This window comes from Aspergillus ibericus, assembly GCF_003184845.1.
Source record: "Aspergillus ibericus CBS 121593 unplaced genomic scaffold BO80scaffold_80, whole genome shotgun sequence".
Lineage (NCBI taxonomy): Eukaryota > Fungi > Ascomycota > Eurotiomycetes > Eurotiales > Aspergillaceae > Aspergillus > Aspergillus ibericus.
In genome coordinates this window covers 28,848-43,021 of record NW_020292178.1, presented here as the reverse complement: position 1 = coordinate 43,021, position 14,174 = coordinate 28,848, and the positions used below count along the sequence as shown (strand labels likewise).

Sequence of the window (14,174 nt, the reverse complement as noted above, 5' to 3'; positions counted from 1 at the left end):
GGCCTACGGATCCGGAGAACGAGATTCGCACCAGCCCAGGTCGACCCGAAGCGATGGCAAATGTGAGGTTTTTATTACTTGATCTTTGAAGGCTGAATTCCCCGATTATTAATAGCTGCGCTTTAACTATGACTACCAGGTTGCGGGTGTTATAGTCAACCATGTCATCACTCCATGGTATCATCCGAACTGACTAAATAACTACTCGATTCTGAAGATTGAACTAAGTCGGAGAGATGATACAGAGTCTCATCCCTGGCGATGATAGGGTATAGTGCTAGTATAGGGTTAAATGACTCAAATCCTGTCATTATGAGTCATCAAACGAGAGCTTGATCTTCTTCTTTTTTGTCTTGGGTCTTGGTTTCCGAGTGTCTGGCTCTTTTTGTTGTGCCTCCTCAGCCTCTTCAGTAGTATTCTCTTCTCCGACTACCTTGCCCTGCTTTCTTTTCCGTGGTCCTCCTATTTCTGCCAGGTTTTGTTTCGAGATCGGAGCATCCGCTTCGGTTTTCGCATTCGGTTTACCGTCTTCGCCAGTGCCAGACTGTTCTGGATCCTTTTTAGCGTCCTCGTCTTCCTTATCATCTTCTCCGCGGACTAATGCTTCATATTCTTCCTTGGAGATAATCTCATTGCTCTCCTCATCAACGTAGGTAGGACCGTCATCGTCATTATCATCCCTCGGTTTCCGTGGCCGGGCAATTGGTCTCTCGAGACGACCTGAAGTGTTTCCGTATTGGCTTTTGAGTCTCTGTAGGAAAGCGGGCTCCTTTGCATCTGTTTGATCCATTAACTCCGGGCCCATAGGAGGCGAATCTGAAGCAACATACCGTATGCGAGGTCCTTCGATTTGAATGACATGGCTTAATCCGCCGCAGGGTGACTGTCAGCCTATCTATTCTCAAATACAATCAAGAAAATAGGAGGGACTGGTGTTACAGCAGCTCCCGAAGGAGATGTGGGTTGTATAGTAGGCGCTTCTTCGTAGAATGGAGATATAGGAATTGGAACAGCTCATGCGCTATGCATTATTATGAATTACCCTGCCTGCTGTTGACAGGTTGGATCAACAATGGTGCCTTGAAGCTACAGCCGTGAAGCAGTGATGACATCGATGAATGTTATAGAAGAGGTTGGCTGGCCGCCAAGCCATCCGCACTTTGCGGTGCGGCTAATCCAGATCGGGCGAGGTCGAAAAGTCCAGAGGAGCCGCAAGCTTCGCGTCGAACCAACCTCCTCCCCCATCAACCAACCCACATCAGATACAATGCTTTGCGCAAGTAAGTGTTGCAATGGAGCCGTCTTATAGTCCCGGTTACTGATGATGAATGTGCAACAGTCTCGGGAGAGGCACCACAAGTGCCCGTCGTCTCGCCCAAGAGCGGTATGTTACCACCTCGAGAGCACCGCAGCGACGTAATGAGGCTAATGCCCGCCTAGGGAGCGTTTTCGAAAAGCGCCTCATCGAAGCGTATATCGCCGAGAATGGAAAGGACCCCGTGAACGGAGAGGAGCTCTCTACAGACGACCTCCTTGAGATCAAGTCCCAGCGTGTCGTTCGGCCCAGACCCCCCACCCTTACATCGATTCCTTCGTTGCTCAGTGTTTTCCAAGAAGAATGGGACGCTCTGGCTCTCGAGACCTACACATTGCGACAGACCTTGGCACAAACACGACAGGAACTCAGCTCCGCGCTCTACCAGCACGATGCCGCCGTGCGGGTGATTGCTCGATTGACGAAGGAGAGAGACGAGGCCCGTGATGCGCTATCTAAGGTTACTGTCGGTGCCAGGAGCGCCGCTGCCGCTTCTGGCGATGCTATGCAAGTTGATGCGACCGGTCTGCCTGAAGCAGTCCTGGCACGCGTGGAGAGCACACAGGCATCGTAAGTCGCTTCAGCTATCCCTTTTGGCCTATCTAACCATCTACAGCCTGTCTAAGACACGTCGCAAGCGTCCTGTTCCGGAAGGTTGGGCTACAAGCGAAGCCATTTCCACATACAAGCCTTCGGAGAGCACCGAGGCTCTTTACCCGGGCAGCAAGGCATTGGCTGTCAATCCATCCGGAGAGCTGGCACTGATTGGCGGCGCAGACGGAGCTGTTGGTGTCTATTCGATCTCCCAGAAGCAGGTCATCCAAAACTTGCAGGCGAGTGGGCCTGTCACCGATGCCGCCTGGGCGGGCGAGAAGGCTATCGTGGCCTCGTCTACAGGCTCCGTCAAGGTCTTTGAGAACGGAAATGAAGTCGCAAACTTTAACTCCCACGCCGGAGCTGCAACGGCGCTTGCCGTGCATGCCACTGGCGACATCGTCGCCTCGGTTGGCGCTGACAAGAGCTATGTCCTGTATGACCTGACGACGAACTCGGTCATTACTCAGATCTTCAGCGACGCATGTAAGCAGCCCTCAGATAAACCGCCTGTTGGGACCTTTCTAACGTTAACTTCTCCCATTTAGCTCTTCTTTCCGTAAAGATTCACCCTGATGGTCACCTGGTTGCCGCCGGTGGCGTGGACGGACAAATCAAGATCTTCGACATCAAAACCGGTGCGTCGGCCGCCAGCTTCGCCATGTCCGGGCCTGTGAAGTCTCTGTTCTTCTCCGAAAACGGTGTGTTCTTGGCCGCGGTCACCGAAAACTCAACCACCGTGTCCATTTGGGATCTCCGCAGTGCACAGGAGACCAAGGTCCTGGAGACGGGCGGCCCGGTCGACTCTATCAACTGGGATTACACCGGCCAGTTTCTCCTTACAGCCGGCCCTAGCGGCGTGACGGTGCACCAGTATGTCAAGGCATCCAAATTGTGGTCGGAGCCCTTGCGCAGCGCGGTGCCCGCGGTTGCGGCGGCTTGGGGCTCTGCTGGCCAGTCTATAGTGGCGTTGAATCGCGAGGGAGGCGTGACGGAACTGACGGCGCAGTAATAATGATACCTTTTAAAATCCCCTCCCATTTGTTGTTCTGTACTTCTAGCTCTCTGTGCTACTTTTGAAATATTTGTGAACGGCGTCTTCGTTTCCTGTCAGGCCAACAACTGGAGAATAAAAGGCAAATGCAGAATAAAGCTCCCGGATTTTCTTGACCATACAATGCCCAGGAACTATGAGTTGTCACTGTCACTGTCACCGGACCTGGCGTGACAATTCACGCACGGAGTGGTTGGTTGACCGCCGCGGGTGCGTTTCGGTTTCACAGTATGGAGTACATATATTTGTTTCTCCCTCTGGAGAACCGAACCACGCCGCCTGACCGGCGTTGCCACGGCTATCCCAGAACGCAGAAAAAAAAAAATAATAACCCTACGAGGCCCTTGCCAAAAGACTCTGAGACATTTGCAGGGTGGCCAGCTGGACAAACCCGGTACCAACAGGACTGGAGGCGAAAGGGAGGCACCGGAGACAATTCGACATGCCACTCCACCGCAGGGCCTCGGACCCAGACCACTTCGTGAACACTACTAAGCATGGCCTCCACCAACCGCAACTGAGGCCTAACTTCGGCTGTTAATCACTACCTCACCTCCCTGTACCAACAAATCGCCCGCCCTTGTCTTCTTCTTCTTTTTCTTCCTCCTCCTCCCAACCGCCTCCTCTCTTCTCCCTTCACCACTCTCATAGCTATACGGCCTGGATCTTCGGCCATGAGCGACGACTCAGGTGTCCTCTTTGTGGGTTCTCGCCCAAGAAAGGTTTGTGTTAAGCCTCCGTCCCACCCCCCTCCCCCCGAATCCCTCAGGGAGGCGGGGTATATCCATGCCAGATCAAGGATTGTAGGTTTCACTAACAGACGAGTCCGACTGCTAGAGAACTCACCGTGAAATGTCCGATACATCTTCCGAGCGCCTATATACCAGTACTTCGTCCTCTTCAAGAACTCCTGGGCCGTCGTTGCCACCGCTTCGGAGGTACCCGGGGGATGGCCTCGATCTCCGTCGGCCGGTTACATCGGCCTCACCGCAGATGGATGAAGTGATTGATTTGACCAACGAACCTGATACCCCCGAACAAACTGCCCAACAGCAACCACCTTTCCCAGCAGAGAGTTCTCGCCGTCCACACTCGCGTCCACGTCCACGTCCACCACGGTTCCCCAGGGACATCCTGACGGAGGTGGTAGATCTGGAGGAAGAATCCGACAATGCCAATCAACCTGATTCCCCGGGCAGCCCCGAAGTCCAATTTGTAGGAGCAACGGTTCTGCGGCCACGGCCACGATTGCAGCCCATGGAACCACAACCGCCGCCGCTGCCCCCTTTTGATCGAATGCCCCCCCGCAACATATGGCGCGACGTGCTGCAACTTCAGACTCCGTTTCATCGACCATTACCTTTTGGCGAGCAGTTTAGACCAGATGTTGCATACAGAGGGTTTCGCAGAACACTTCCTCCGTTGAGTGAAGTGGAGTCCTTGTGGCTCGGCGACGGCCGCGCGGGCGCTATCGACTTGACAATCAACCTGGATGTGGACGGGCCATTAGGTCTGGACTACCAGCTTACGGGCGTGACGCCAGATAGAGGGCCTGCAAACTCTTACAAGCCACCTACTCCGCCACCGGAGGGGTTCACCCGAAACATTGAAGAAGACGATGTTGTTATATGCCCCAACTGTGATCTGGAGCTGGGCATCGGGGACGAAGTAAAGCAGCAGATTTGGGTAGTGAAGCAATGCGGACATGTATGTGGTTCTCCGTTCCAGCTTTCCCCATCTTTTTCTGACCCCAATCCTAGGTTTACTGCGGCGAATGCGCCTCTAACCGGTCGCTCTCGAAGGCCAAGAAAAACACATCGAAGACGAAGGCTTTCTCTAAATGCCAGGTGTTTGGGTGTGGCAAGCCCGTGAGCTCACCCAGGTCGATGTTCCAAATCTACCTGTAACGGAAGATGCTCCCAAATCAGGAGTTCGTATAATAATCGCATGGTGGTGGCGCAAGGCCGGGGGCCTTCTTTATCTATTCTTCTCTTCGCGATCTTCACGATCAGCTATTTCGATACCCTCATTGCATTTGTTTCGGTTGGTTGGGTTTCTGGTCGGGGTTCATTCTTTATATTTATAGCATAGAGTGTTTTGGGTATACGGTGCACGGATGATTTCGGTGGTCCACGTGATTAATGACAACTGCTCGCCAGCAGACGACGGCGCTCCACATCAAGGGGATATCAATGAAGACATTCTGTACATATGATACATATAATTTAACCAAAGACAGAGTCGGGTTCGCAAAAGAAGTACACAAAGAGATGAAGTAGCCCATAATACATCTGACCAGAAAAATAACACCACCGTATGACCGCACCAAAACCCCCATCTTACACCGACTTGAGACCTCCGTGGTACGGGGACCAGATACCTCTGACACTCTCGTTGAGACTGGTGACGGGCTTCTTGGTGCGCTTCAGCTTCTCTCCACTGGCCTCCTTCAACAAGTGGACCTTCTTGACTATTTGCTCCGGCTCCAGATTCCGGACGCAGATCGCCTTCTCCCGTCCATTGACGTAGTGGCCCTTAACGACAGGGTGCTTGTGCGGCCGCGGCGAGACCCGAATCTCGATCTGAGGGTTTGCCTTGGCGAAGGCAGGAAGTTGGTGTTTTAAGTACGACCTATCCCACGCCAAACATTAGCATGATCCCAGACAAAACCTCATCTATCGACCCAGAGAAAACCAGCAACATACAGCATGCCCCGAGAGCTACCAGCCCAGTCACAGTAGTGAAATTCCAACCGCTTGCATTGTAGGATAAAGGCGCCGACGCCGTTCTGAAAAGGTCAGGTCAATGTGAGGTACCACGGCAGGTTGCAAACAATCCCAAAACGCACTCTAGCGGCCGTCACCGAACGGATTCCTTGCACAGGCATTGCTGAAGACTTGTATGAATGGTTCCTTGCGGGGAGGGCGTCGACCAACTTCAACAATCTCGAGGGACAACGTCGGGGACTTTTCAGCGCCGGACTCAATACGGTACTGTCATTGGACACCGCGGCAAGCTCGGCTACGGCGACTAGCGGTTCCAGATCCAGCAGCCAAGAGCAGCACCGGACGGGAACGACGCGAAACTCCCCCCCAACGCTGCTATTACTGCCGGTCGACTCAGACCATCTGCTTTCTTCATCCTCGATGCCGTTGGAGATTCCGAATTAGTCCCTGCATTTTTTTTACTTTAGAGCATCTAAGGCTGAGGGCCCAAGATGACGGACAAGCTCCCCCCTCCACTTCTGGCGCTCTTTCAGCCTCGTCCGCCTCTGCGTTATGTCACGCCCATCGAACGTGCCCCAGAAGATTGCAAGAAAAGTAGCATCGGCGGCATTGCGCAGTTCCTGCCTGAGGTGAAGAAATATGAAGAAGAGCTTCCGTACACGCCCACGGAAAGCTGGATCCAGCGCAAATTGCGCCAGAAGGTTGAGAAAAAGGAGAACTTGGAGAAACAACTGACGGAGGGGCTTGAGACTTGTATGGCGATTGCGACTGTTTTCGTCTACGCGTGTGCTGATGCTGATTTTTTTTTTCCCTCCTGCAGTTGACCCGTCCAACGACCAACAAGCACGAGGCGATCCGTTCAAGACGCTCTTTGTCGCTCGTCTGAGCTACGATGTCAAGGAATCAGACCTGGAACGGGAGTTTGGCCGGTTCGGGCCTATTGAACGGGTATGGTTACAGGCCGAGAGGCTTTCGGTCGCACATAATCACTGACGATTCTCAGATTCGCATCGTGAAAGACACCGTGACGCCAAAGGGCTCGAAGAAATCACACAAGGGATATGCTTTTATTGTGTATGAGCGCGAAAAGGACATGAAAGGTATTGCTGCAGATCTAGTCGCCTGTCACTCTGGATTCAGACTGGTATCGAATTCCCGTGCGTGCTTGATGCTAACCTAGTTCTTCTTGACGATTTCAGCTGCCTACAAAGAGACGGATGGTATCCGCATCAAGGACCGCCGTGTTCTGGTAGATGTGGAGCGCGGTCGTACGGTCAAGGGATGGAAGCCCCGGCGCTTTGGCGGTGGCCTTGGCGGTCGTGGTTACACCAAGGCTTTGCCCTCACGGCCTATCGGCCCCGGCTCATTTAACGCCCCGTCTGGTCCTGGTGGCTATGGAGGTGGATTCCGGGGTGGTTTCGGAGGTGGCCGAGGTGGTTTCAAGGGAGGTTTCCGTAATGACCGTGGCTTTGGAGGACCCCGGGGCGGTATCGGATACCAGGGAGGTCGTAACGGATTCGGTGGTCAAGCTCCCCCCAACGCTCCCTCTGGACCAGGAGGCGGACGGAACGCAGGGTTTGGTGGACCTGGTGGTCCCGGTGGTCCTGGCGGTCCCCCCGGTGGCCCTGGTGGCAGATTTGATCGTGAACCCCGAGGTGCTACCGGCAGCAACCGTGAACCCATCAGGCCCCGGGAAGGCTTTGGTGACCGTGATCGGCGAGACCGCGACCGCGACCGTGACAGTGACCGTCACAGAGACCGTGATAGGGGGGATAGTTATCGCTATCGGGACCGTGACCGTGAACGCGACCGTGATCGTGACAGGTACGGAGGTCGGGGAGACGACTACGGGAGGAAGAGATACCACGAAGATGACTCGTATGATGACCCCCGAGCCAAGAGAAGATACTGAGCCTCCCTCGCAGGAGGATCATCCCATCCCCTTGTTCGGTGACGGTTTGCTGGTGGGTATTCTTGGTTTGATCCTCTTCTCTTGTTATATCCTGTTGCAGCAATGGGTAAGGCAAGGTCAACAAAGGCTCAAGCTCCGTGCCATTGGACTTCAACCACCAATTACTCACCACAGTTGAAGTGCGCCGCGTCTTTCCTACGTAATGCTGGTCACGATCTCTCAATCCACCCATGGAACACATACTATCCCTCCAAGGTCGATTTCCCCGTCGCGGCAGACGCTCTGCTGCGACCCCTCGTCCCTTGTCTGCTCTCTCTTCTCTTCTTGTCTTTGTTACTCGTGTCCTTTTCGTCTTCGTGTCGTTTGGCCCGTGTGCGGCCGCTACTCTCTCCGGGGTAAGTATGTACTTTAGATAGTTCATTTTCTCTTCAGGCGGTAACTTCTGGTCGGGATCGGGGACGTCCAGGTAAGAAGATCAGGTAGGGTTTTACCCCATAGCAATGACCGATTGCCAGGGATCTTCGGACGGCAGTAAATGAAGGTAATGATTATATCCAGACCGTGTAAATATTTCATCATCAAGATATGTAGCCAAGGAGTCATAGGAAGAGATGTATTTCTATTGTAGCTTTTTCGGATTGGTATTCATATCGGTATGTCCGTCATACGCTCATCAAGCAGAATATATACCGAATCAGATGAACAGAACAGAAAGAATGAAGCAACAACAAAAACGCCATGCCCAACTCCAAAGATGCCCAGGGGATCTCATCACATCAAAGGGGTGTAAAATACCAACAGCCCCCTCCCTTCTCTTTATACGAAAAAAGAGAAAAAGAGAGGAATCGAAACTTTTCAACGAGACGACGCAATGGGGGGAGAACCCAACCCATCACTGCCCATCAACCTCCATACCACTCTGCTCCTTCTTCTCAAGGATCTTGACCTCCCCGGACTCCCTCGTCCAATACGCCTTCAAAGCGACATGAAACTCCGCCGTCGCGACCCCAAACATCTTCAACAACGTCGTCTGTCTCGAATCCAACACCTCCCCCTCCCGACAAACAGGATATCCCTCCTGTCCCTCCGTCAACTCCAACATCACCTTACCCTTAACCAACCGCGTCGGCACGCCCAGTTTCCGCAACTCCGGCTCGAGCGTGTGGCTGACGGGCTCGTCCTCGGCAGCGGGGATCTCCCCACCCCGGGAGCAGACCAGGCCGTTGGGGATGGTGAAGGCACGGGTGCTCACGGTGCCGGCGCGAGCGAAGTCCAGAGGCCGGAATGACTCGAAGTAGTCGGTCACGGAGTCGGGGGTGCGGGACGTGAAGAGGAGTCCGACGGCGCCGGTCAGGTACGGGCTGAGGACGTGGAGGTTCGGCGCGGCTTCGTTTTCGGGGTTGTGGCCGAGGGCTACGGCCATGACTTTGGTTTTGCCGAAGAAGAGACTAAATTTGATGTATGTTAGTTTAGATGGTTGTTGGATGTATGTGTTTGAGGGCATCGGGGGTGATATTGGCGGGGGTAGAGGGGGAAGAGGGAAGACTAACCGGCTGTCGGCGAACTCAGTGCGCACATCCTTCAGATAGGTGTTGCGCATGTTATCAACGGCAAAGACGAACAAATGGTCATATTTCTCAATGGCTTCCCGGATGTTGGCGTACAGGCGACGGGTCTGTTCCTTGTGGGACTTTTTGGCCGTCTTGGACTCGTGGACGATGCGGGCACGCTTGGAGCGAGGCATGGTGAATTAGTGGATATTTGGTGGTAGACTAAAAGTCCGACGGATGGGATAGACGTGGGCGATGGCTGATGGAGGAGAAGAGAAAAAGAGGTCGAAGATAATGCAAAGGCCGGCGCGGGAAATTGTGGATTCGAGATCCAATGATTTTTTTTCTTTGCGGCTGTCGATAACGCCCGGATTATCGTTGTCGCGGGGCTTATCCGGCTCCGGACGGCCCTAGGCTGCTTCGGGCAATGAGCTGATCGGCTTCAATGCCGCCGGGCATCTCCGCCATACTTCATCTTCCCCTCTTGCTTTCTCGCCGGCTACCGTATTGTGGGTGGCTGTTGATGGATTGGATGGGTGACGCTGTTTGACTATTATTTGCTGGGATATTTCCAGTCCGACAATGCTTGATTTCATGGATTACATCCAACTCGCCTTCGCCGAGGCGACGAATTGGAACCGCGACAATTCATACTCGTCTCTCACGGCCACGGCTCAGTGTATGTATACCAGTCGCATTGCTCGGTCGAAATGTGAACATGCACTAACTTTCTCCATCAGCCCTCCTCGACTTCTCTACCCCGGAGCGTCTCCGCGTCCATCTCTCGTCCCTATCCACTCCGCACTTCGCGACGAGTTACACCCTCGGCACCGTCGGCCTGATCGATGGCTCAGTCTCCTACCTCTTCAGCACCGTCCCTCTCGACCATTCCCCCAGCAAAAGTGCTCTGATCCCCCTGCGCAAGCTCTCCCCGGGTTACCGCCAAGTCCAAGCCCCCATAGCCCCAATCGAGGACCTCACCGCCGAGTCCATCCTCCACGACCTCAACAATGACCCCTACCATGTGCCAATCGGCAAGAAGGCGACCCTCTTCCACGCAACCCTTCACCTCCCTCCCCCGACCACCCTCAACGCCCTCTTCCTACGCCGCATCTCTCCCACCATGCAGCTCTCCCTCGCCGTCTGCTCGACCCGAGGCCCACTCCTCTCCAAATCCGCCCCGCAGGCCTCCCTCCTGACCCAACTCTCCCATAACACCGGCAAATACAGCAACGAGTACCTCTTCAGCACTGATAACGCCCTCTTCGGGTGGCGCGGACTATGGAACTTTGGCCCCGACCCGCGCGATGGCCCGTCATCGTCCCCGCGTCTCTCCCTCCTCTCCGCCGGCGCAGAAGCATACTACTCCCCCATATCCTCACTCATCGGCATGTCCACCGGCCTGCGATTCAGTACCCTCCCCGCAGCAACAGACCTCCCTTCTTCACAATCCACCTCCACCTCCACCTCTCCACCCCCCAACCAACCCAACAACACCCCCATCTCCACCTTCCCCTACACCCTAACCCTAACCCTGACTCCCGTAACGGGCTCCCTCTCAACCACCTACTCCCTCCGCGCGTCTCCCAACCTGGCCTTCAGCTCCCGCTTCGGCTTCAACGTCTACAGCTGGGAAAGCGAAATGGTAGCGGGCTGCGAACTCTGGCGCAAGAGTAAGCGGAGCCCGGATGACGATGGGCTGGAATGGGCGCGACGGAAGATGCGCGAGAGCATGTTTCCGTCGTCTACTGTTTCGCCTCCTCTACCTGAACCGATCAAGGAGGAGGAACAGGAGAATGAATCCGTGTTGAAGATCCGGGTGGATCAGTCGTGGAATGTGCGGTTGTTGTGGGAGGGCCGGGTCAAGGAATTGTTGGTGAGTGCGGGGGTGGGATTGGGGCCGAGTTCGTTTACGTCGTCGTATGCGGCTGCGGCGGGGGCGCAGAGTGGTGGGGGAGGGAGCCTGGGGAAGTCGTATTGGCGGGGAGTGGGGGTTTCGGTGTTGTACTCGTCGTGATTTGGGGTCGGGTTGGATGTGTAAATATGTGTTAACTATGGGATACTACTGCTAAGTAATAAAGTCATCGGGTATAGATAGAGGTTGGTTGCATGTGGGGAGGGAACAGCAAGGTGTTTGCCCTGGTCTGTTGGTATTCAAGTTGATTTATTGGATATATATTCTTTTTATTGCTTATTGGACGGCCAATGCGTCCTTGTTATTTTTTTCATGCTCCGCCGGACCCGACACACACCTGCTGGCATCGAGTCTGGCGGCCGGATAACGGATATCATATCACATGTCCAATCAAATATTGATTGCTTACAGACGAGCGTTGATGATGTCGACGACTACGAAACCGTTAGTGACTGGGACTGCAAGTGCGGGGAAGGAAACATACAGGCAGGCTTCAAGCTGGCACCGCCAACCAGGAAACCGTCAACATCGGCCTCCTTGGCGAGCTCACGGCAGTTCTTCTCGCTGACGGAGCCACCGTAGATGATACGGGTGTTCTCAGAGGCCTCGGCGGAGATAGCCTCGGCGAGCCACTTGCGGATAGCGGCGTGGACCTCCTGGGCCTGGGAGGTCGTGGCGACCTTGCCGGTACCGATGGCCCTGGATAGGGTTAGCGCGCGTGCGACACACCAGCCAATTTGACGAGAAGAAGACTTACCAGACGGGCTCGTAAGCAATGACAACCTGGGCCCACTGCTCCTTGGAAAGCTCCTTGGCAACAGCGTTGAGCTGTCTGGTGACCACATCGATGGTCTTGTTGGCCTCACGCTCCTGTGACTGGCATTAGTCTCCATTCACCCACCGGGTCACCGCGAGCTCGAAGAGGGGTAGTTCGCGGGAAAAAAAAAGTAAGTACAGGGGACCAGGGCCCACATACCTCAAGAGTCTCACCGATGCAGAAGATGACGCTGATGTTACCCTGAATGGCGGCCTTGACCTTGCGGGCAATGAACTAGTGCTGTTAGCAAATTCAAATATGGGGCTGGACAACCGGGGTTGGCATACCTCGTCGGTCTCCTTCAGGATGACACGGCGCTCGCTGTGGCCAATGATAGTCCAGTTGATCTTCGCATCACGGAGCTGCTCGACACTGATTTCACCAGTGAAAGCACCATTGGGCTTGTCGAAGACGTTCTGGGCGGCCACACCGATCTTCTCGTCGGCGGCCTCGCGGGCAGGGAGCAGGTAGAGGGTGGGGGGAGAGATGACGACCTCGGCGGAGGAGTCCAGGTTGGCTCCATTGAGGTTCTTGATGATGGAGGTAATGCTGTCCGCAGTACCGTTCCTGTGGTTGAGCAAGAAAGGAGCTATTGGTTAGCCAGCCAGCTCGTGGGGGAGGCGTCGGGTTGAAGAATCTCGCGGGGTAGACGAGGGTCTCATACATCTTGAAGTTACCACCCACGAAAAATTGGCGAGGCATTTTGAAGAGATGTTTGTGTGAATGGAAGAGACGGGGAGTGTGACGGAAGAGGGGTATTGTGGCAGGTAGTGGGAAGATAGAGAGGGAGGAAGAGAGCAAGAATGAAGCAAAGGAGGAGAGAGAGAAGAAGAGAGGAAGAGGAAGAAGAAGAAGAAGAACCGGAAGGATGAATGACGACGAGGCAGCCGGAGGGGGGGGGGGGCAGAGCAGAGGGGGGCAGAGCAGAGAGGGGCAGCGGCCGCCCACCCGGACGGTCTAATACTTAGTAACTTAGTACTGGATGCCCGCTGGCGGGGCTTATCGATAAGTCACTCGCTGCTGAGCTGGCACTCCCTCCTCCTTCTCTCTCTCCCTACGCTTCTCTTCTCCTCAGTCATCCCCTCTCGGTGTGTTCATTAGGAATGGGCAACTCTCCGCGTGACATCCCAGTTTCATGACATTGCAAAAGAACTCCTAGCGCGGTTGAACGGTAGCTACTGACTTTTGTCTTCTCTAACCCGTACCAGTCCCCTCCATGACGTTATGGTATACCCACTTCGTCCCTTAAGCACCCGAAGAAATACCCGAAAGACACCCCAACAAGGGAAAAACAATGAAGCGACTCCGACCCTCTTTCGGTCACTGGAGATCCTCGGGCATATAGCGTGATCGAGGCGCATAGAATGGCCCCGGCTCGCGCAGGGACAAGCGTCGACCCAGGTAACGTGCCTCATTAAGCCGTTCTTTCTGCTCCAGCATGCGGGCCTGAATTTCCACCATCTGTTCGCGGAGCTCCAGTTGGGCCTCCCGGTCGTCCAGGAGTTGCGTCCGAATATCGTTCCTCGCCCGCCCCCATCGAAATCGCTCGTTTCTCTCGTCCAGAAGCTCCAAATCCAGGTCGTCGGCACTGACAGGCGCATGGATGATCTTGGGCCGGTCCCGGGCCGGCCGTGAAACATCCGGACCGGGGCCACTGTCGGTCCGGGGGTCGACATGCTTACTGTCGGCAGGCACCACATCGATGCAGCCAGTGGGATATCCAGAACGGCCGGACTTATTGTCGGAACCATTCCTCTGGGGCTGCTTTCGATAGTGGGTGCGGTATGGCTTGGTCCTCGGGGTCGAGTGTCGACGATACAGACTGCCTCGCCACGGCTGGGGTTTATCATGCAGCTCGAGTTCATCATCGGAGCTGTCGGTTACGGAGCTCTCATCGTCGAAGTCGAACACTGACTCGTCATCTCCCACGCTGCTAGACTCTACTCCCAACTCCACCTCGGGCTCGGCTGCTGGAGTCACGGGCCTGACGGTCTCGGGCTTGTCCTCCACGGCGGCTGAGGCATTTGGTCTGCCCACAGGATGGGTCTCTGGTTGGTGTGGCGGATTGGGGCGTGGATCAAATACGTGCCTCTGATGCTGCACGCCAGGCGCAATGGGGAATCCCCGAACCCCATTGATCTTTGTCTCCATGTGTGGAGCATTGCCTGAACCGGGCATCCCGGGACCCGACATCCCAGAACCGGGCGCCGTGGGCCCCGAATTCACCGGACCAGACATCGCAGGACCAGACATCGCAGGACCAGACATCGCAGGACCAGACATCGCAGGAC

At 55.0% G+C, this 14,174-nt stretch overlaps 9 protein-coding genes across 9 annotated transcripts in view; 4 read left to right on the top strand and 5 right to left on the bottom strand.

The window, feature by feature from the left end:
- Nucleotides 1-114: 114 nt before the first annotated feature.
- BO80DRAFT_430026 (DUF4604 domain-containing protein) lies at nt 115-1,105 on the bottom strand. The gene is made up of 3 exons (XM_025720613.1): nt 940-1,105; nt 831-863; nt 115-777 (listed from the first exon to the last, which is right to left on the bottom strand). The coding sequence occupies exons 2-3, from the start codon at nt 859-861 to the stop codon at nt 311-313; spliced, it is 498 nt and encodes a 165-aa protein (XP_025569575.1). The 5' UTR covers nt 862-863; nt 940-1,105; the 3' UTR covers nt 115-310.
- Nucleotides 1,106-1,267: 162 nt separating this feature from the next.
- Nucleotides 1,268-2,921, top strand: BO80DRAFT_439553 (WD repeat PRP19 family protein; the record flags this gene model as incomplete). The annotated part of the gene is made up of 5 exons (XM_025721085.1): nt 1,268-1,280; nt 1,340-1,384; nt 1,441-1,885; nt 1,932-2,395; nt 2,458-2,921. 5 exons carry the CDS (start codon nt 1,268-1,270, stop codon nt 2,919-2,921), a joined length of 1,431 nt encoding a protein of 476 aa, XP_025569574.1.
- Nucleotides 2,922-3,228: 307 nt separating this feature from the next.
- On the top strand, nt 3,229-5,216 carry BO80DRAFT_430023 (putative RING finger domain protein). The gene is made up of 3 exons (XM_025720612.1): nt 3,229-3,685; nt 3,801-4,670; nt 4,724-5,216. The coding sequence occupies exons 1-3, from the start codon at nt 3,638-3,640 to the stop codon at nt 4,868-4,870; spliced, it is 1,065 nt and encodes a 354-aa protein (XP_025569573.1). The 5' UTR covers nt 3,229-3,637; the 3' UTR covers nt 4,871-5,216.
- On the bottom strand, nt 5,058-5,915 carry BO80DRAFT_469544 (mitochondrial 54S ribosomal protein mL43). The gene is made up of 3 exons (XM_025723024.1): nt 5,812-5,915; nt 5,669-5,751; nt 5,058-5,594 (listed from the first exon to the last, which is right to left on the bottom strand). The coding sequence occupies exons 1-3, from the start codon at nt 5,848-5,850 to the stop codon at nt 5,303-5,305; spliced, it is 414 nt and encodes a 137-aa protein (XP_025569572.1). The 5' UTR covers nt 5,851-5,915; the 3' UTR covers nt 5,058-5,302.
- Nucleotides 5,916-6,180: 265 nt separating this feature from the next.
- On the top strand, nt 6,181-7,601 carry BO80DRAFT_369257 (U1 small nuclear ribonucleoprotein 70 kDa; the record flags this gene model as incomplete). The annotated part of the gene is made up of 4 exons (XM_025716385.1): nt 6,181-6,442; nt 6,510-6,637; nt 6,693-6,789; nt 6,889-7,601. 4 exons carry the CDS (start codon nt 6,181-6,183, stop codon nt 7,599-7,601), a joined length of 1,200 nt encoding a protein of 399 aa, XP_025569571.1.
- Nucleotides 7,602-8,193: 592 nt separating this feature from the next.
- Nucleotides 8,194-9,468, bottom strand: BO80DRAFT_430019 (ribosome assembly factor MRT4). Its single transcript, XM_025720611.1, has 2 exons — nt 9,152-9,468; nt 8,194-9,049 (listed from the first exon to the last, which is right to left on the bottom strand). Exons 1-2 carry the CDS (start codon nt 9,343-9,345, stop codon nt 8,494-8,496), a joined length of 750 nt encoding a protein of 249 aa, XP_025569570.1. The 5' UTR covers nt 9,346-9,468; the 3' UTR covers nt 8,194-8,493.
- A 167-nt stretch (nt 9,469-9,635) lies between these two features.
- Nucleotides 9,636-11,168, top strand: BO80DRAFT_394374 (mitochondrial distribution and morphology protein 10; the record flags this gene model as incomplete). The annotated part of the gene is made up of 2 exons (XM_025717282.1): nt 9,636-9,830; nt 9,892-11,168. Exons 1-2 carry the CDS (start codon nt 9,734-9,736, stop codon nt 11,166-11,168), a joined length of 1,374 nt encoding a protein of 457 aa, XP_025569569.1. The 5' UTR covers nt 9,636-9,733.
- A 122-nt stretch (nt 11,169-11,290) lies between these two features.
- On the bottom strand, nt 11,291-12,904 carry BO80DRAFT_275313 (triose-phosphate isomerase TPI1). The gene is made up of 6 exons (XM_025714873.1): nt 12,548-12,904; nt 12,171-12,450; nt 12,043-12,117; nt 11,824-11,936; nt 11,551-11,765; nt 11,291-11,500 (listed from the first exon to the last, which is right to left on the bottom strand). The coding sequence occupies exons 1-6, from the start codon at nt 12,583-12,585 to the stop codon at nt 11,472-11,474; spliced, it is 750 nt and encodes a 249-aa protein (XP_025569568.1). The 5' UTR covers nt 12,586-12,904; the 3' UTR covers nt 11,291-11,471.
- A 299-nt stretch (nt 12,905-13,203) lies between these two features.
- The window catches only part of BO80DRAFT_369289 (uncharacterized protein), a gene marked incomplete at both ends in the record, with an annotated part of 2,063 nt that continues 1,092 nt past the window's right edge, over nt 13,204-14,174 (bottom strand). The window contains one exon of the mRNA XM_025716386.1: nt 13,204-14,048. Coding sequence (XP_025569567.1) covers nt 13,204-14,048 — 845 coding nt within the window. The remainder of the gene's footprint in view (nt 14,049-14,174) is intronic.